This window comes from Protopterus annectens, chromosome 3.part1 (genome assembly GCF_019279795.1).
Source record: "Protopterus annectens isolate FY-2018-M chromosome 3.part1, PAN1.0, whole genome shotgun sequence".
NCBI classification, from domain to species: Eukaryota; Metazoa; Chordata; order Ceratodontiformes; family Protopteridae; genus Protopterus; species Protopterus annectens.
The window spans coordinates 472,900,620-472,922,996 of NC_056732.1; the positions used below are offsets into that span (position 1 = coordinate 472,900,620).

The 22,377-nt window shown below is 40.0% G+C and overlaps 1 protein-coding gene across 2 annotated transcripts in view; it reads right to left on the reverse strand.

Annotated features, from left to right (window-relative positions):
• LOC122798172 (MDM2 binding protein) overlaps positions 1-22,377 on the reverse strand; it is a 983,220-nt gene that overhangs the window by 783,920 nt on the left and 176,923 nt on the right. For both annotated transcript variants that reach the window (XM_044066913.1, XM_044066912.1), the window contains exon 6: positions 4,108-4,180. In XM_044066913.1, coding sequence (XP_043922848.1) covers positions 4,108-4,180 — 73 coding nt within the window. The remainder of the gene's footprint in view (positions 1-4,107; positions 4,181-22,377) is intronic.

Sequence of the window (22,377 nt, forward strand, 5' to 3'; positions counted from 1 at the left end):
GAGGCAGTCGCAGTTGCACCTGAATCCCCTGACGTCTCAGGTGAGCCATAACCACTGCCATGCATTTGGTGAACATCCTGGGGGCTGTGGTGAGACCGAAGGGCAGAGCTCTGAACTGATAATGACTGGCTCCCAGCCGGAAGCGAAGGAATCTTCTGGAGCGCCTGTGCATTTTGATGTGGTAGTACATATCCTGAAGATCTATAGAGCACATCCAATTGTCCTGACCCTGGAAGGGTAGAATGGGCTGTAGCGTGACCATCCAAAACTTTGTTCTTTGTACAGACCTGTTTAGTCTGCTGAGATCCAGAATGGGTCTCCAGTCCCCTGTCTTTTTTGGTAACAGAAAGAACCTTGAGTAAGTTTTGGATCTGATCTGGTCTGCTGGGACTTCCTGGATGACCCTTTTGTGTAGCAGCTTTGAAATTTCTTTGGCTGCTTGGTCTCTTAGATTGGGTGGAACATCTGGAAGGGACTTGTTTGACGATAAGTGGGGTTGAGCAAAGGAAATTCTGTAACCTCCGGATATGATTGACTGTACCCACTTGTCTTGAGTTAGATTCTGCCAGGCTTTGGGGTACAGCGAAGGTCTTCCCCCGACTGCCTCCAGAGGCGGGCAGTCGGACAACCCTTTAGGGATGCTGAAAGGGCTTCTCAGAGAAGGATTATTTGCTGCCCTGGTTCTGCGGACCCCCCCCTGCCACGAGGGCGGCGTCTGTTATTGTTCCCTCCTCTGCTCCTGGAGGGGAACTCACCACGTGTGTCAGGCAAGGCTCCCTGGGATTTACAGAACCACATTTTTCCACTCTTCTAACCCTTGGGGTATGGTCTGGAAGGAGTGGAAAAATGGACAAGTAGCTGACACACACTTTGAGATAAGAGTTATATACAAACACACAAGACACTCCTCGAAGGCTGGCACAGGTTCTCCAACTATGCCCCTTCTCTGCCAGGCTGTAAGGTAGAAATCATTGCCACCAACCACTAATATCAGCTACTAATAAAGCCTTTACTAAAGGGTGTCCAATTATTACTGTGCAATATTATTAACCAAATAGTAAGTGTGACCCAGGGCTAAAGCTATTGGAGTGGCTTGGACAGTATCACTATACATGCAATGTACTTTAAAGCTTAAAGGATTTGCATCCAGATCAAAAGAGGTCAGTGTGTCCCTTTACTCATCACTCATCAGACCCATCATAGAGTACAATGCCCCATTTGGGATGTACTTTACAAGACACCTGCAACAGCTGGAAAGACCACAGAAGTACCTTACCAAAAGGATCACTGGCCTCAAACATATGCCATATGCAGTTCAACTGAAGAAACTCCAGCTGTACTCGGTTGCATACCGCCTGCTCAGAGGTGATCTCTGCCTGACATACAAGGCCATGTCCAACCCAGAATTGATGGACATGCTCCACCTGAAGAAAACCTTATCCCCTCGAGCCACATGCTCTAGGGATCTAAACCTCACAACAATAAATAGGATGTGCTGGAGGGATAGATTCCTGTCCCAGAGATTTCCCATGCTTTGGAACAAGATTCCAATCTACATTAGGCAGAGCTTCTCGCTAGCACTCTTTAAGAGAAACCTTGATGAGTGGATGGGAAACAGAAAGTTTACCCCGGGGATCACTTCAGTGGCTCTGCTAGACAGAGGCACAGTGAACTAATCTAAGGGGGTGGCAAAAGCCAACACATTCTGGCTAGGCTTATAAATGCCTTCGGGCAGATAGTCTAGTACCTACCTATGAACCTATAAATTATCTCTACATAAAACAGCCACAGTTGAAAAGTTTTAAAATATTTAATAATAAATAATAAGGACACAAGACAATATGTCTTACTACACAGTGTTAGTTAAGAGTTCAGAGATCACAGGAAAATGCTTAAAATAATACAGTAGAATAGTTCTGAAAGCAATACAGAAAACAACTAGTCTAATCTTCCTATTCCCTAGCTATTTCTAAGAGCAAACACAATTCTAAAATAAACGTACATATAGAGCAAGGCAGTCCTGGTGATGTTGGATGTTCTGAAGCAAATGCAAAATGCCCAGAGTCTCTCTGTCCTTAAACTGATAACATAGTACTACTGACTCATTTCAGATTACATCAGTTTTTTCTCTGGCTCCCAGGCTAACAGAAACTTAGAGTTTAGCAGCCCTTTTGATCTTGCACCTGGTCAAGAAGCTACAGCAATAAAAGATATTATACATGTAAATTCTGGCAATTAACTCTGGTCTCAAAACAATAGCAAGAATTCCTTCATCCAGACATCTCGGCTCTGAGTTTTGAGATCAAACAATTATACAATGCTTGACTTATCAGCTTTCCTCCAGCAGAGTGCAATGTGGTTACATTTTTGAAGTTCAACATTCAATATAATTTTCTTATTTAAGAAAACAAGCCTGTGGCTTATATTAATATTTACAAATGACAGAATTATCTAAAAAATTCTATCTAGCTAGGCTGGTAGCCTTCACATATCTTCACACGCTACACAAACACTTCGGTGGCTTAGCTGCTTAGGCAAATGTGGGAACATTTCTAAAATGGGTATTAGCTTCAAGTTCCAAGTTGTACAAGCAGAAAAGAACTTGCAGACTCGAGGTCTATGTATGTTCCTGTAGTGTGATCTGTAATGTTACTGTGTGCATCAGAAGAGGGCCAAGCTAATGCAGCATCAGAGAAAGTATCCATGTTTAGAGAGGAGGGAACGCTACATCAATGAAAGACCCACTCAGAAGGGTATCTTAAAATTTTCAAAAAATTAAAACATGGAAAATTCCAGTGATTCCGTAAAACACATGAATGGTAAAACATATAATACAGAAACAGTACACCAAAATAACGGAAGAAACATCTTCAGATAAAATGTGTCAACTGAAGCAAATAATGGGATAGGTAGCAGACCAAACAACACAGTTTTTTGGTGACAAGAACTAAAGATGGTGAAAGGCAGTCTCACACTTCTACATATCAGCAGTGGAAAGCATTTACAAGAAACACCCAAGCACCTAAGGCAAATGATAATGTTATGAAACCTGGGTTGGAAAATCCCCCCCCAAACAAAAACAAAGATCTGTTAATAAACAGAGTACTAGGCAGCACTGTTAGCAGAAAAGGAATAAGCCCTAACTATGGCTAAGGAAACCAGAGCTCTATCAGCAGTTTATATACCTGACACAGCAAGCAGGACTGGATGGGTGTGCCCACCGGGGGGGGGGGGGCGATGACATAAAGCAGGTTACACAAACTGCCATAAAATGTAAGCCCTCAGGGCTGATGTTAGGTTTGTCAGGTCACTGCCTGATGGTGGCCTTCAATGCAAGTGTGCAGAAGCATGTGCTCGCATTGGGAAGGCATTACAGGCCTCTATGGTAATGAAGGTCACAAGTCTCCCCTGCCCAAGTAAAGGATTAGGATGCAACTACCCTCAATGCCAGCATGAGTATCCTCATGTCTGCATGAATGATGGCCTCTATGGACAGCTCTCCCCCAATCATGAGTAAGGGATTGAAAGCGGCGTGCCCAAATGGGGAAAGTAGTTTGATGACCAGCAGTAATGGACATAAAAATCATTAAAGAAATATTCAAAATGGACCTTTCTCAGACTCCTAAAATCACCATCAAAATTAAATGGCCAGGCCATTAGCATGATTCCCCAAATCTGTTCAGAGAACCAACACTCCTGTTATGCTTTTTTTTCCTTCCTTGACTCTTTTCTTAAACAGTCCACCAGTCTACCTCCATACACCAATTAATGAAATCAAACATGGGCAATAAAAACTTGAGCTACACTTCCCAAAATAAGCTCTCACATTAATTGGTGGCCTCCTGTAAAAAAGACTACCGAAAACAGTTTGCAAATGAGTATGTGAAAGGTACCATTTTCTGATTCTTGCCCAATGCTCTTTGGAGTAATCTGTAGCTAATTACAGTTGCAGTAGTACATACACATCTGCTTTTCCTGTATAGCAGCACAACTTTTCTAGTTTTCCCCTACAGTTTCTACTAAAACAAAATCTTCTCAGATGAGTCTTTGTATCTTAAGGTGCCCTACAAAAATAAATAAATAAATAAAATAAAACAACATACATACCCTTCCTTTTAATGCTGAAAACTGTTCCAGCAGAAGTTTTGATTTGCCTTGAATGTTACTTCTTGACAAGGATCTGGGTAAAGGCTAAGAAAATATACCAGCTTCCACTATGTGAAACAAAATCATCAATACCATTTGCAGTTCTAGTAGCTGTGAAGAACTGTATGAGCAATGGATAGGAATGGTGATAAAGATGTATACTTCTCATTTCAACAGTTCAGAGTTACATAGTTGACAATTTTTTTAAAATATTTATTCAATTTTATTACAAAGAAAAACATTAGGAAACTCAAACAAAATGTGTGGGAATTAGGGAAGTACAGCAAGACAATGACGTTATTAAGGAGAAAAAATATGATGGGATCTTCAACCTTTAACATTGTACATACAATAACACTGTTGCATTTTGCAATATCGCAACAGCTTTAGATCTGGTATATGAAACCAGAGTTATAACGGAGACGCACTATTTTAACAAGATTATTTTTCATGCAACGTGTCAAAATACAAATAGAAACAGTTAAGTGATTTACTGCAAGGACCAAGCTCTGCATGTAATCCTCTCATAAGAGAATACCAGGCCTTGTATGGTGTCAGCTGCCATAGCAGGACTTAAAGTGATTGTGGTTCAAATAAATTCCTTTGTGCATCAACTTGGTGGAATCCTTTGGTACTTTAGCATTCACTATCTTGTTAGGACTTAAAGTACCTCAGAGATGTTAAGGGTATGAAAACAAGCATTAGCTTTCTCCACTTGTCTTGCCCAAGTGATCCTTCTAGGAATCATATTAGTTTCTGTGTAAACTCTATTATCTTCTCATGCAGACACAACAGGTCCATGTTGTTTATTGAGAAGTATACTCCCCTGACTTCCACCTTTGCGTTAAGGCTTTTCTGGAATCAAGAGTCAAAAAATCTCACTATGGAGGAAGTCTATCAGCTAGAACAACGGGAATAGGGTAATAACACAATCCCAAACACCATGAACAGGAGGCACCTAAACTGCTTCTTTTATTGAGGCCAATACTGGGCAAATTGCAAATAATCCTAAACAAACATTATGGAAAGCCAAAAAGTTGCAATTTTGACAAAGAAGAGTACCTGACTAGATTAAGAAAATATTTTGGTACTGTCGAATAAACAAATATTTAGCAATGAAACAAGCAAAAGAATTCTGGAATAACCAAGATCAGTTTCTTACCTAAGTGGGAATGGATCTTCCAGTAGGGTCTCCTGCATGCATCAAAATCATGGTTTCAACTTTATTTCAATTTTAGTACCCTCTGATGCAATATGGATACTGGGCTTGGGAGAATCCACTTCCTTGTGCAATGAACACATCATTTACACAAATTATGTGAGATCTAGGAGACTAACACTCATGGGAGTCACTGGTTCACATGAAAACGAACCTATAAGTGAACTGCATTTCTTTGCACAAAGACTGGATGGCTTGAAGTCAATCACTTATACCATCCAACAAAACCTACTTAAGGCCTCATGCTTTTAAAGTTCAAATCTATGTCATCTGGGGAAAAGAAATTAAGAGGCATATTCTTATGGTGTCATTCATTCTACAGAGAGGACCCCTCTTTGTCAAGTGGAAAAACTGGGTAATTCCTTCCACCAATCTCAATTTAGCATTTTTTTTTAAATAAAAGTTCCCATGAAAAAGAATGGATGCACACCCATGATGAAATGTGCTCCATGACATCAAGCATGTTTGAGTATTAATGCCATATCTCGAAAGGGTTACCCTCATACATGAAAAAGTACCTTATAGTGAATCAAGCAATGGTAAGGATGCTGAACACTCCTACTGCTATCACTGCTATTCATAAAAACGAGTCCTCTTTGTACAATGATGAACAAGATAAAGATTTATCTGCTATACTTAGCATCAAAACCAGAGAGTAAAAAGGTTACACAGATGAACCACTCAATAAAACTGCATGAATAAACCGAGCCAAGTTAGAAATGTTGATGTGTGACACCTTACAGTTCCTGTAATGGAGGCTCATGGGATATATGTAAATGGCCCCTTAAGGATATACTTGGTATATGGCTTCTGAATGCACCTGGCTTTTTGCTTTTAGAAAACCCCACTAGCTGTGGACCTGCATATTTTGGCCTTTTTAGTGACATCTGCACAGCATAAGTGGATTTTTTGGCTATATTTTTGAAACACAGGGCTTTAAATCCAGCTGATACCCATAAACATTAAGGTGCCTGCAAAATATCCAATTAGCGTACCACATATTTGCCAAAATACTAAACAAAAAGAGTTCATCGAGGACCTAAGCCCTGGAAGAAGCACAAGCAGCAGAACAACGAAAGGAAAAAAAAAGTTGTAGGACAAGATCAAGACCAAAATAAAGAGTGACCATTGAGAAGAATACTAAAATATGATTTCATTACCACCGTTGAGGGACCTACCTGCTTGAGGTTGGAATACTTAAGACCAAATGCCAGTGGGGGAAGCAAGAAACTACCCCTCATATCATCATTAGGGAACAGGGTCAGGAAACAAATCAAAAGGTACTTCATCACCCCAAATCAGTAGTATATGTGGGGAATGAACTCCTCCTAAGTGGAAAGACAAACTTCAGACAAACAAGACCAAGCTTCCTCCCTATCCCAGTTCATTTAGTACAGGAGTAGAACAGACTGATGTCAAACAAATGACAGCCTGCACCTATTTACAGTAAAGGAAGGGAGATGGGGCCACTGCATTAACACACCTAGTGAGCTATGAGAAGTAAACTCTGATTGGGGAGATAAGGCTACTACAAAGCCAGGAAGAACTACCTTCTAAAAGACCACTACTCCCAAAAGGTAAGACTGTAAACCAGAGCCTGAAGTATACAACCCCCATGCAGGTGAAATTGAGGGTAAATGCTAAACTGAAAGAGATGAAAGGTAAACCAAGAAGAGTGCCTGGCTTGTCAGTGTTAGGTCTTAGCCCCATTCTACACCCACAGTGCACACACTGGGTGTTCGGAATAAGACAACTATCAACTTCAAGCCTCCAGAATAACAAAAATTAATAGCAATGCCAAGAAAGGTGCTCAAAGGGACCTGAATTTTGGCCCAAATCAGGGAATAAACAGTAGGAACCCAACAAAAACCTGCCCTGGCTTTGAAACAGTACATAGGAAAGTGATAAAATCCAAGCCTTGGCCCTCCAAAAATGGACAAAGGACATAATACAGAGATCTGTGGAGCACTCAAGGAAAAAGATCAATCTCCTCTGCCCAATATACCTCCAGCTGGGCAAGTCCCCTTTCCAGTGCAGCGAAGGAAAACCAGTGCAGATAGCATATGATCTAAGCCTAGGAGACAGCTCCCTGAAAGGTAAATTAAAGGTACTCATTATGATGAGGTAGTAACTACACATCTCCAAGGAGAAGGTGGGGGGTCACTAAAGAGGGTGCCCCCTCCAGAAAGAGATTAGTCCACTGACTTTGGAGACTCTTCAATTGGAGAAGACGGTAATACACCCAGCTGAGGCAGAACTCTTCCGAAAGAGAACTTGGTACTACAGTTTCTTCGTGACAGGAGAGCTTAACCTATCATTCTCCTACCCCAAGAAAGATATATGAAGAGCAGGGGAGGAAGAGAGTAGGCCCAGTCCCATGAAGAGGGCTACAAGGGAGACTGTCCTCTCTCAGACACCTAAAAGGGACACCTCTCTCAATGAGAGACCCTGACAGACCTGGGTTAAGGAAAATGGGCCCGATTTGCCAAGGAGGAAAGATGATCAGCTGCAGCTAGTACCCACACAAAGTGTTAGTGGGCCCACCAATCTTAAAAAGATGGTGTCAGGAGAGGGAATGTTAAAAACTAAAGAGAGTACCACGTACTAAGGAAATATAATGCATGAATTGAAATTCCTACACTGCCCCATGGCATAATGGGATGAAGACATGATTACAGCCCAAATGACCTGTTCAATTAGCAGCATGGTCATCTGAAGACCTGGGCAAAAGGAAATGAGCTCAAGAGACTGAAACAGTTTTGCTCATCCTCATGGAGAGGGAGGTTGCAAGGCCAAGGCACTAAACATGCAGTAGTGGTTTGAAATGGTTAGGCTGGCTCACAATGTCACAGAGGATTGCTCTCTGTAGAATCAAAGACAGAGGAAAGTCTGCAACGGAACCAAGCATGTCCCACCCAACCAGGCAGCGACTAAGAATAAGGAAGTTGGATGTGGGAGGTATGACCACGACTATCTTCAAAATTTTAACCTGGGGCACTCCCTACTATCCGATTCTCATAAGATAGGGGAATAAATATGGTGATCATGCTTCCCAAGTGGAAACAAGTCAAAAGTAGAGCTCTTACTAATCTAGGAAATCATGGACTAGACCAGAAGTACATGGGGGTGGCAGTGAAGAATTATGATTCCTACCCAAACAGCTCCATCCTATTAAAAAAGAGGCACTGAGGCATATTCTCAGGTCTTCCCCCACTTGGGGGATGAACTAAACTAGCCCGTCTGCAGAGGCACAACTCTGTTTCATTCTTATTCTTGCCATACTCAAAAGACAGCAGTTTAAATGTGATGTCTTTCAAAGCAGCCACAGAGAAAGAATAAAACACATCCTTCCTAATCATCAAGACCAGAAAGGGTTTAAGCCCCCCAGAAAAAACACTTCACAAATGACAGAATGTTGTCCTGACAGGTACAGAGCACTGCTCAGGTCTGTAAGACTAAAACAGGCAAAAGTGAAAAATCTACTTAATCATGTCACCTTCCCAGGTCATCTTGCATGCTGGTCGAGACGAAGATGGACATCTGCAGCAAGAAAGAGCCCTGAAAATAGCCCAGAGATGTCCACTAAAACTAGCACTTCATTCTGTGGATTGGGGGGGTGAAACACCTAGTTCTCAACCCACTAAGGGACAAAAAGTACAGCTGTGTACCTACCATAAATGTAGATGTTCGAGTGTATTCACTGTTGCAGTCATTACACTTGGGTTATCCTGCTAGCAGGCTACCCGCAGTCGGCCAGAGTTCCAAAGTCTTGGTCCGGCGTCGGTTGCTGTTGCCTCTTCCCTGACCTCAGTGCGCCAGGGGTATAAAAGTTGCAACAGACGCCATTTTCTTCAATTCTTCTTGCCCCAGATGTCAGGTGCCCCCAGATAGGAAGGCTGGAAAGATAAAATTATGCCAAAAAACATGCATATATTGTAAACATTTCCTTCATCTACAAGCAAATACACCACACAGGTTGCATAGAGTTGAGAAGTACAGAAAAGTCCCAGCAATGAAAAAGGGGGATGGTGGGTGGGTAACCTGGACTGCAAAAGTGAATACACTCGAACATCTACATTTATGGTAGGTATACAACTGTACTATGTTCATTGTGTTTCACTGTTGCAGTCATTACACTTGGGTAGAATCCCAAAGCTGAGGTTGGGCGGCTGGGTCTAAATTGGATTTGGAGAGGCTACCAGGCCCTGCAGAACTGCAGTGGCAAAGCCTGCTCTGAATTTAGAGTAGAGAGGTAAGTAGTAGTGCTTGTTGAAAGTGTGCACTGAGCTCCAGGTTGCAGCTTCTAAAATGTCTTTGGTTGCTACTCCTCTGATAAAAGCTGCTGAAGTGGCTGCTGCTCTGGTAGAATGAGGCCTAATGCCCTTAGGCACTGATTTGCCATGCTGTGCATAACAGAAGCGGATGCAGTGGCCTATCCATTTTGAAATTGTCTGATTTGTAATAGGCTTTCCTTGTGATCCTGCAGCATAGGCTACAAACAGTTTCTCAGTTTTTTCTGAAAGCTTTTGTTTTGTTCAGGTAAAATCGTAGCTGTCTGTGTATATCCAAAGAGTGCAGAAGTCTCTCCCCTTTATTCTGGGGATTTGGGTAGAAAGTAGGCAAATGAATGGCTTGGTTCAAGGCCACATTGGAGACCACTTTTGACATGAATGTTGGGTTTGTTCTAAGTGAGATCCTGTCCTGATGAAAATTATGAAAGTTTCCAGAGCCATTAATGCCTGTAACTCTGAGACTCTTCTTGCTGAAGTTATTGCTAGGAGCAGAGCAGTTTTCCATGATAAGAATTTTAGATCAGCTGTGCTGGCTGGCTCAAAAGGAGGCAGTGTGAGTTTTTCTAAAACAAAGTTGAGATCCCAAGTTGGTACTGGTGCTCTCTTTGGGGGTCTTATTTTTTTTTTGCCCCTCTGAGGTACTGGCGTAGTAGAGGATGTGAAAAAATAGGAGGTTCCATATTGTAATGAGTTGAAATGGCAGATGCATGGATTTTCATTGATGAGAAATATAGGCCTTTGTCCAGCATCTCAGTTAGGTATTGTAAAATCTGAGGTATATTAGGGACAAGTGGTTCAAGCCATTGAGCCTGGTTCCAAGCACAGAATCTCTTCCATTTTTCTGCATAAGATGATTTCCTAGTGCTGGGCCTCCTGGCTTATAAAATAACATCCATAACAGCTTTAGAGAGAGGTGCAGTCTGAGTGGCTACATTATCTGCCATGCTGCCAGATTTAAGGTTCTGAGTTGACTGTGCAGAATCTGATTGTTTTGTTGTGTTAGAAGATGAGGAATTTGAGGTAGAGGCCAAGCTGGGCCTTGAGATAAGCTCTTTAGGATTGGGTACTAGTGCTGGCGTGGCCAGTCTGGGGCAATCAGGATCATTTTTGGCCTTTCTTGTCTGACTTTTAGGAGTACCTTGGTAAGGAGAGGGATCGGAGGGAAGGCATAGACTGTCAGGCCTTTCCAGCTGAATGATAGAGCATCCACTTTCCAGAGTGATAAGTTCTTGTGCAGAATTTCTGTATTTGGTAATTGTGAGGGGAGGCAAAAAGATCTATGTCTGGGCGTCCCCATTTCCTCGTTATCGTGCTGAACACCTGTGGATTTAGTTTCCATTTGTGAGGATCCATGAGATTTCTGCTTAGTTCGTCTGCCAGTGTATTTTTTGTTCCTGGCAGGAATTGTGCCTGCAGATGTACTTGATATGTCAGTGCTGTGTTCCACAAAGTCATGGCTTGCCTGCATAGGGGGTAGGAATGTGTGCCCCCCCCTTGCTTGTTTATGTACCACATAACTGTAGTATTGTCTGTCTTTATTAATAGTTGTCCTGGATGTAGTAGATCTTTGAAAGCTGTCAGGGCATTTTGTACAGCTAGCATCTCTTTTTGATTGATGAGAAGATGCATTTGTTCCTTGGGCCACATGACCTGAATACATTTTCCTGCCATATGTGCCCCCCAGGCATAATCCGATGCATCTGTTGTTATTGTCTGCCTGGCTGTGGGTAAAGTGAAAGGCTGTCCCTTGTTGTGGTAACAGGCCTGGGACCACCATCGAAACTCCTGTTGTAGGCAGGGAATTAAAGTTATGATTGTCTCCGGGCTGTGACAATGCTGAGTCCAAACACTTTTTAGATACCACTGTAGTTTCCTCATATGCAGTTTTGCATATGGAATTAGTAGAATGCAGGATGCCATGAAGCCCAGGGCCTGCAGAATTTTTCTTGCAGGGATCTGGGTTTTTGTTGCCATCATTTGAAAGTAATGAGTCAGATGCCTTTGTTTGTCTGGCATGAAATAAGCCATCTGGGCAGTTGTATTTAAGCTTGCACCCAAGAATATTATCTCTTGAGAGGGCACTAGTTTTGATTTCTTTTCGTTTACTGTGTACCCTAGTCAAATTACCAATCTTTTTATAATCCCCAGATGCTTTAGAAGAATGTCCTTGCTCTCTGCTTGAATAAGGCAGTCGTCCAAGTAGGGATATATTTGAATTCCTTTCTGTCTGCAAAATGCAATTACTGGGGCCAGGCATTTTGTGAAGACCCTGGGTGCAGTAGATAAGCCAAAGGGCAGTGCAGAGAATTGGTAATGCATTGAGCCTGCTATGAATCTGAGGTATCTTCTGCAAGACTGTCTGATTGGGACATGCAGGTATGCCTCCTTGTGGTCCAAAGTAACTAGCCAAGCCTTCTAGCCCAGCATGGGCAGAAGTTGATGTAGCATTAACATTTTGAATTTTGGAACATCCAGGAAAGTGTTTAGGATTGACAGGTCCAGTATTGGTCTCCAGGGTTTGTCCTTTCTGGGTACTAAGAAAAGTCTTGAGTAAAATTCTTGTCCCTGTTCTTGCTGTGGAACTTTTTGAATAGCTCCCATGTACATAAGAGCAGCAATCTGTTTTTGTGCCTCTGCCCATTGGTTTTGTGGCAGGTCTGGCATACCTTTTAGTTTTGGAAGCATGTGGAAGTGGAACCTGTAACCCTGAGAAACAATATTCAGCACCCATTGGTCCTGGGTGATCATGTGCCAATTTTTTGAGAAAAGTGCTAGCTTCCCCCCTAGGGGTGCTGTCAAAAGGTAAGTGCTTGTCATTTGTAGAGGGAATAAAAATAGAAGTCAAAGAGAAGTGAAGGGTAGTATTCCAATATGAACGCTTTATTTGTAAATCACTGCGTTTTCGTCCAGTAATAGACTTCATCAGATAAAACACATTAGCTTAGCATTTCCTTCCTTTTATATATATTAATTATATATCTATCCAATCATAATACACACTTGTTTTAAAAAGAACAAATCAAGTTTCACTTCCTTAAAATCTCATTAAATATGTTAAATTAAAACCATAAATTCCTTTTATTATAACAAAATCTTATAAAAAATGTATATGTATTATTTCTCACTGGCTTCTTTGTTAACTTAGTTAAAATAATCCTATGCACAATTTCATTTATATGTATATACAATTCAGTAGCATGTATTCAAATGTACTTATATTATTAAAAGAAGTGTGAAATATTTATTTAATAGGGGTTGCCGCCATCTGCTGGTCATTTGCATTATAGTTCTTTTCAATGTACTATGTTCTAGCAGCTTTTAGTTTTAAAAGTGGCAGAATAGAGATATATTCATTCAGGCCTGGAGTTCTATTGGCTTCTAGGGCTATCTGCCACCATAATTCTTTATACCCTATGTTCTCCTCCCAGGGGCCAGCTCTAATATCTACCTTTACTTGATCCAACACAAAGAAACTAAATTTATATTCTTTGCATTCCTTTGTGTGCCTATATAATGCATTTGTTTCTTTGTGTTTTTTGATATCGTACATGTGTTCATAGATCCTCTTTTAGGATCTTTCAGTTTTGCCTACGTAGTAGGAAGAACATTTTTTACAAGTTACCAAATAAACCAACCCTTTTGATTCACAATTAAAGTACCCCTTGCTTTGTACCCACAGTTCCCTACTAACCAAGTAGAGTTTCTCCTGATTTATCACATATTCACATTGTTTACATTTGCCACATCTAAATGTTCCCACCTTACCTGAATTAGCTCTATCACCTATTACCATTTTTCTACCATTTCCTGTTTCTAATATCCCTTTAATATTTAAGGAATTTTTGAACACTACTTTTGGGTTTGTTTCAGCCAATCCATCCAAGTCTGTGAGATCCTTAAATCTCTGCCATTCCTTTTGAAACAGTTCTTTGACCTTTATATTCAGACTGTTGTATTCCAATACCAGTGACTGTTCATACTTTGTCTTTTCTGTCGTATTATTGTCATTGAAATTATTTTCTTTCTGCCCTATAATGGGCTTAAATCTGTCCCTCCTTGCTTCTATTACTTCCATTCTAAAGTCCCTAACAAATCTCTTGGGATACCCTCTATCAATAAACATCTCTTCCAGTTTGTCACATTCCTTGGTGAAGTCCTCCTCATTACTGGTCATCCTTGACCCTCTGATAAATTGACCCTTCACTAGGTTCCTTTTACAGTGAATTGGGTGTCCGCTATCATAATGAAGGAACAAATTGACGTAAGTGTCCTTCCTGTATACCTTAGTCTCAAAAGAATTAGTAGTTTTTGTAATTTCTAAATCCAAATATGCAATACTATTACTAGATGTGGCATAAGTAAATTTAAGGAAATTTGTTGTATTTCCTATGTATTTAATAAATTCATTTAACTTTTCACACCCCCCAGTCCAAAAGATTATTATATCATCTAGAAATCTTTTGTACAGTTTACAGTATTGCGAATAATTTGAAGGAAAAATATATTTGTCTTCCCAATTAGCCAGCACCAAATTGGCAAAACTGGGTGCACAGGCTGCACCCATTGCCACCCCTTGAGTTTGCTGAAAAAACTCTCCATTATGGACAAAAAAGTTGTTTCTTAATATTAAGTCCATCAGACCTGTGCAAACTACTTTATCCTCAAATGTCAATGTTTTGTCACCATATACTTCATCCTCAAACATTCTGATTCCTTCTTCATATGGTATAGAACCAAAAAGGTCCATGACATCTATGGTCACGAATAGTATGTCTTTGTCATATAATTCAGGGACTAATGCTCTTAATAAGTCCCAAGAATCTCTTAAAATAGCCATTTTATTTTTCCATATATGTTTTGTTTTGACATCAATAAACCTTGCTAAATTTGTAGTTTTCGACCCCTCTGCCGATACTATCGGCCTAAAAGGAGGGTCTTCCCTATTCTTGTGTATTTTCGGTATGCCGAAAATAACTGGTATTTTAGGTTTATTGGTCTTGAGGAAGAAATACATTTTTTCATCCATTACTTTTTCTGTGACCATATCCTGTAGTGTCATGTCTATCTTTTTGTATGCTAAATATATCTCATTTCGAGAAACTACTTTATATTTGGTTTCATTCATAAGAATATCGTTCATTTTGCTTTCATATTCAATCACATCCATAATAACCCCCCCCCCCCGCCCTTATCGGGCTTCATAACAAAGAAACTAAATTTATATTCTTTGCATTCCTTTGTGTGCCTATATAATGCATTTGTTTCTTTGTGTTTTTTGATATCGTACATGTGTTCATAGATCCTCTTTTTATCCAGACTATGATAATGACTTCCCACCACTTGAGATACAACAAAATGACTTTAGTCCAAAAGAAAGAAATTTTGGAAATTTTCACAGGGGAGGGGGGTCAAGAGGAAGGTTGAAATACACGCGTTAGAATCCCCCACCAGTATTACAGAAAGGAATGACAACATAACAAAGGAAGGTAATACATACACTCTCAATGCATTCACCATATACAACTTTAGCAACATAGAGCTTACCAAAGAACATTTTACACTAATGGAGAGAGGTTTCAAATTCATCCCAACAAGAAGAGGGGAAAGAGTTGAAACTATATTGGATATGAAAATATTCCTCAGAAAGATGAATTTGGAACTGTTATACAGTAATGAAGAATATGGTATAGATAGGAGAAGTATACATATGACAGAAGAAAAAAGAATATTAAAGAAAAAAATCCATATTTAATCCACCCATTCACACACAACTCAAGAACTTTGAAAAAGTAATGGAAAATGGTATTAAAAAGTTGGATAAAAAGATAAAATATGGTAAGAATTTGGGAGATAGAGAGAAAAGGATATTGGATGAATTAAAAAACAACAAAGAAATTAGAGTTATGAAGCCCGATAAGGGCGGGGGGAGGTGGTTATTATGGATGTGATTGAATATGAAAGCAAAATGAACGATATTCTTATGAATGAAACCAAATATAAAGTAGTTTCTCGAAATGAGATATATTTAGCATACAAAAAGATAGACATGACACTACAGGATATGGTCACAGAAAAAGTAATGGATGAAAAAATGTATTTCTTCCTCAAGACCAATAAACCCAAAATACCAGTTATTTTCGGCATACCGAAAATACACAAGAATAGGGAAGACCCTCCTTTTAGGCCGATAGTATCGGCAGAGGGTCAAAACTACAAATTTAGCAAGGTTTACTGATGTCAAAACAAAACATATATGGAAAAATAAAATGGCTATTTTAAGAGATTCTTGGGACTTATTAAGAGCATTAGTCCCTGAATTATATGACAAAGACATACTATTCGTGACCATAGATGTCATGGACCTTTTTGGTTCTATACCATATGAAGAAGGAATCAGAATGTTTGAGGATGAAGTATATGGTGACAAAACATTGACATTTGAGGATAAAGTAGTTTGCACAGGTCTGATGGACTTAATATTAAGAAACAACTTTTTTGTCCATAATGGAGAGTTTTTTCAGCAAACTCAAGGGGTGGCAATGGGTGCAGCCTGTGCACCCAGTTTTGCCAACTTGGTGCTGGCTAATTGGGAAGACAAATATATTTTTCCTTCAAATTATTCGCAATACTGTAAACTGTACAAAAGATTTCTAGATGATATAATAATCTTTTGGACTGGGGGGTGTGAAAAGTTAAATGAATTTATTAAATACATAGGAAATACAACAAATTTCCTTAAATTTACTTATGCCACATCTAGTAATAGTATTGCATATTTGGATTTAGAAATTACAAAAACTACTAATTCTTTTGAGACTAAGGTATACAGGAAGGACACGTATGTCAATTCGTTCCTTCATTATGATAGCGGACACCCAATTCACTGTAAAAGGAACCTAGTGAAGGGTCAATTTATCAGAGGGTCAAGGATGACCAGTAATGAGGAGGACTTCACCAAGGAATGTGACAAACTGGAAGAGGTGTTTATTGATAGAGGGTATCCCAAGAGATTTGTTAGGGACTTTAGAATGGAAGTAATAGAAGCAAGGAGGGACAGATTTAAGCCCATTATAGGGCAGAAAGAAAATAATTTCAATGACAATAATACGACAGAAAAGACAAAGTATGAACAGTCATTGGTATTGGAATACAACAGTCTGAATATAAAGGTCAAAGAACTGTTTCAAAAGGAATGGCAGAGATTTAAGGATCTCACAGACTTGGATGGATTGGCTGGAACAAACCCAAAAGTAGTGTTCAAAAATTCCTTAAATATTAAAGGGATATTAGAAACAGGGAATGGTAGAAAAATGGTAATAGGTGATAGAGCTAACTCAGGTAAGGTGGGGACATTTAGATGTGGCAAATGTAAACAATGTGAATATGTGATAAATGAAGAGAAACTCTACTTGGTTAGTAGGGAACTGTGGGTACAAAGCAAGGGGTACTTTAATTGTGAATCAAAAGGGTTGGTTTATTTGGTAACTTGTAAAAAATGTTCTTCCTACTACGTAGGCAAAACTGAAAGATCCCGAAAAAAGAGGATCTATGAACACATGTACGATATCAAAAAACACAAAGAAACAAATGCATTATATAGGCACACAAAGGAATGCAAAGAATATAAATTTAGTTTCTTTGTGTTGGATCAAGTAAAGGTAGATATTAGAGGTGGTCCCTGGGAGGAGAACATAGGGTATAAAGAATTATGGTGGCAGATAGCCCTAGAAGCCAATAGAACTCCGGGCCCGAATGCATATATCTCTATTCTGCCACTTTTAAAACTAAAAGCTGCTAGAACATAGTACATTGAAAAGAACTATAATGCAAATGACCAGCAGATGGCGTCAACCCCTATTAAATAAATATTTCACACTTCTTTTAATAATATACGTACATTTGAATACATGCTACTGAATTGTATATATATATATATAAATGAAATTGTGCATAGGATTATTTTAACTAAGTTAACAAAGAAGACAGTGAGAAACAATACATATACATTTTTTATAGATTTTGTTATAATAAAAGGAATTTATGGTTTTAATTTAACATATTTAATGAGATTTTAAGGAAGTGAAACTTGATTTGTTCTTTTTAAAACAAGTGTGCATTCTGATTGAATAGATATATAATTAATATATATAAAAGGAAGGAAATGCTAAGCTAATGTGTTTTATCTGATGAAGTCTATTACTGGACGAAAACGCAGTGATTTACAAATAAAGCGTTCATATTGGAATACTACCCTTCACTTCTCTTTGACTTCTATTTTTATTTCATTGGTAACTAATTCGGAAGTTGTCCGTGGTTTCACTTATTTGTAGAGGGAAGTCATTCAGACTGTTTCCTATAAGGTTGTGATTTGTCTTCCCCTCCTTTGAGGGCTTAAGCACACCATTGTTTAGGTCGGTAGGAGCCTTGGGGCTGAGATCTACCTCTTGAGTGTCTGTATCTGCCTCTTTGTGGCCTGTCTGACACTGGAAAGGACCAATTTTTTGAAGGCCAGTTTCTGCTAAATCTAGGTGGTTGAACCTGTAAGAAATCTTTCACTGTCTGCATTGACTTAGCTTTATCCTCCATTTTCTTTAACACCTCTTCTGCCTTAACACCAAACAAAGTATCATGCTGTAATGGAGCATCCAATAATTTTACTTTAACTTGGTCAGGTAAGCTCTGTTCTTTCAACCAAGCATGCCTACGAATAACACAGCCTGTAACTGCGGCTCTACAAGAAGCCTCTAATGAATCAAAACCACATTGCAGAGTATGCTTTCCCACTTGTTCAACTGCATGCAATAAAGCCTGCATTTCCTTACTGTCAGGACCTTCTGTATTTGAAACCATTTTCTGTTTTAACAATGACATGAGGTACTGTTGGTATTTAAGCATGTGAAACTGACAGTTTAAAGCTCTTACAGCTAAAGTAGCAGAAGTGTAAACTTTTTTCCCCCAATCTGTCCAGAGCTCTGGAATCCCTATCTGAGGGGACAGGATTTTTAGCAGTGGAAGCCTTAACCCCTTTTGGACCCTGAGAAATTGTTTCTGGGTCTGCAGCGGGGTTTTTGTAAAGAAATTTATGAGAGTCAGGGACTCTTGTAGTACCTATCTGGCCTGACTGGTGCAGGGGGTAAAGAATCAGGAGACAGACTGGATTCAGGAAAAAACATCATCAACAATATCAAGCACAGGGGGGATAGGCAGGGGCCTGTGCTGAGGCAATAAAAGGAAGTCTCTGAGCCTTTTCTTGGATTCCGAATAATCCTGGTTCTCCCAATGGAAATGTTCCCTCATGGTGTGCAGGGTTTCCCCAAAAGAATAATCCTCAGGTGGAGAGGCTGAAGGTATGGACTCTTCTACATCACAGTCCTCATAGGGAGGGAGAAAATATCCCTGATCAAAAGAGGAGTCAGAGGAAATAGAAACCTGGTCAGAGGAATCATAATCAGTGTCTTGCTTAGGCCTTTTGTCAGGAGGGGGATGGGAACCCCTGATTAAAGTAATTAGGTCTTCAGCCATTTTAAGCATCTGTTTCTTTGGCATGGATGACTGTTCTGGAGAATGCTGTACTTGTTTCTTTGTCTTTAATGGTGTTTTTGACTTTGCCTTTGCTGCTGTAGTGGGCTTAATTGTAAGCTGTGAAGGTTTGAAAACACCCTCAGAAGCCGATGCCTGCTCAGCGGCTCCGGACCCATCTGAGGGTATAGTTTCCGTAGGCCCAATACCTTGAGTTTCCACAGGCCTCGGTGTCTCCATGTGGTTGTCGGTTACGGCCTGTGGCTCTGAGGTAGCGGGTGTCAAGGGCTGCGAAAGCACCTCCCTGAGAACCGGCGAACCGGCGACTGGCCTAGAAGAGGCTTCGTCGGTTTTGGACCTCGGATGCCTGTCCTTTTCTTTGTCTTTGCGTTTTTTATAAATTCCAGTCGTCTGTTGTTCCGATGGCATTATGCAATTAAACCTTCGGCCAAAATAATGTAAAGCAAAATCAAACCGACGTTTAATAGTGCGTTTATTGAATCTAGCACAAAACCGACAACTAGTGACGTCGTGGTCAGGGCCTAGGCAAGGAATACAGTAAGAATGAAAGTCATTATGAGGTATTTGCTTCCCACGAGAAATACAATTATTACCTTTTACTGACATCGGTCTGGAGCAAGAAAAAGTTTCCCCAATGGGGTACTTAGCTTTATTGAAGACTTTGGTTCTGAAACTCAATTTTGAAAATCCCAGGAGTCGGCCGACCGGCACTTGCGAACTGCTTTTGCTTCAGGCACTGCGCGGCAAGAAAGACTGAAGAAAATGGTGTCGGTTGCAACTTTATACCTGGCGACTGACGTCAGGGAAGAGGCGACAGCAACCGACGCCGGACCAAGACTTTGGAACTCGGACCGACTGCAGGTCGCCTGCCAGCAAGATAACCCAAGTGTAATGACTGAACACTTCCAAGTAGCTCAGCGGAGAAAAACCAGCAGTAATATCGTGAACAAAAGTATAATTATTCCACCACAAGTAAAAAATGACACAAGCGCTTTCGCTCGGAGAAATTCTGAGCTTTTTCAAGTGAAAAACAATTCTCTAGTACCAACTGTTACTTAAATAGCAAAGCGTTAATTGATTAATGGAATAAATATACTTTTGTTCACGATATTACTGCTGGTTTTTCTCCGCTGAGCTACTTGGAAGTGTTCAGTTTTGGTCCTGTTTCATAGCATTTTATTTTCTTGCCAAGTGTAATGACTGCAACAGTGAAACATGATGAACATCAGAAGAGAAGAAATGCCTCTAGACATTTCAAAACAACATCCTCTGACTCTAAGGAAGACACTTCAATCCCCCCCTTGAACAAAAGGGAGAAAGGGAAAAAACACAGCCCAAAACTCCCTCAAGAAAGCAAAATCTCAAAACAAGAAATAGAAAACTTCCAAGTACTGTCAGTGTCTATGATGAATACCCCCACTGAGAACTGTCCAGGGAGGAGTACTCTCTGTCTGCTCTGACACGCTGAGTGAGAACAGGTTTTTGTGAACCTGATCATGTGTGCATGCTTGGAAAATCAGAGGTCCAGGGCAGACACAAGACCGTGAGTACCAGAGTACACATTAAAGGTAGCACAAGATGAAGACAGGTTCTCATTAGGGCTGATATAGTCATTCTACCCCTATGAATAAACTTCCATACCTATGTCTCTTGCACTTACCAAGAACTAGAAAAATGTACAAACCTGGCAGCCTAAGCCGTGATTCTAGGAGAGAGGGGGCTCACCCCAAGGACCCACATCTTAGCTTTATAATCTCCTGATCCATGGACAGTTAATTAAGGTTATCAGGCAAAGAAAATGCAGGCCTGGGTAGCTCTTGTGGGAAAGAGACAACAAAAACTATTCCAGGATTTACCCATAAGGATGGAGGCAAGGGGAATATGGCTTTAATTCCTCTCTTCTGTAAGAGGACAAGGCAGAATTGAGCCCCTGCAACTTTTTTTTAAACTGCACATTCTTATTACCATCAAAGCTAACAATAACAAAAAACTTTATTAACAAAGGCTGAGGGAAAGCTACTGAAACAACACTTTAAAGTATTACATGGGTTACAGAGTAAAACAAAATAATAATCTGAATCAAGCAGACATAACACACAAATGATATTAAAAAGAATTAGAAAATCTGAAATCATTAAGAATATTTGAAGAGGTTTAAAAATATTTGCTTGCTCTGTTGGAATATTAAGCTAACCTTCCTCATCAGCAAATAAATGTCTACAAAAGAAAGTAAACAATAAGCAAACAGCCATATAAGTCATAAGATAATGGCTATAATCTTGAATATACTTTTGTAAGTTGTTCCCACAGCTCTAACCAACCTCCTCTATGATTAAAAGGCAATTATCTCTCATTTTAGAACTTACAGTACACAGTCTACTTTCTTACCAGCCTGGGTATTTCCTTAAACCCACATAAATTCAGCCAAGTACCAACATTTTCAAAGACCTTCTTGGGATATGCGCTAGGTACAAAGCAGGTGTATTATTTGTGCATCAGAAAAAGTGCCTTCCATGAGAGCCAATTATTTGCTCATATGTTCTAAATGACACACTTGACTGCAAGGGCCACTCCAAAGGCACTGGACTTGCATCTTAGTGCCAGCTCTTATGGTGTCCTTGGGAAAGAATGCACATGAGAAAAATGCACTATGTCAGAAACTTGACAGAACAACACTGACACTTTCTGCAAAAAGTACTACCCTGATGTTCATTGTAAAGCTCACCACTGCAGTAGAATCTTTATCATTGGGAAATGACCTCTAGTGGATGTCTGCCTTTCTGAAATGATTTCCAGATCTCAGTGGGTATTGTCTTTTTCACAGGATGCTGATCCAGTGTACATCATAAAGCTTAACAAACCAGTGTGCTGTCTTCAGTTCCCCTTTTGTCTCAATAAGTGAAAGTTGAAAGCTCACGCGTCTGTCAGTTCTTTCAATGGGACTTTCAGCAAATGATAATTACCCAGTTTGGCAACTACTTTCATGCTCTTTAAAACTAGCTTAATGTTGATCAAAGTGAGTCTGCAAAATTTTGATTGCTGATTTGCTGGTAACTGAGGTTTTTGTAGAAGCCTTAAGCTGAAAGAATGGCACATATACAAAAAACAGAAGCCATTGAAATTCATGACAGATGGGTAGATCCATCGTCCCTAACATAGCAGAAGCCAAAATTCCTGACA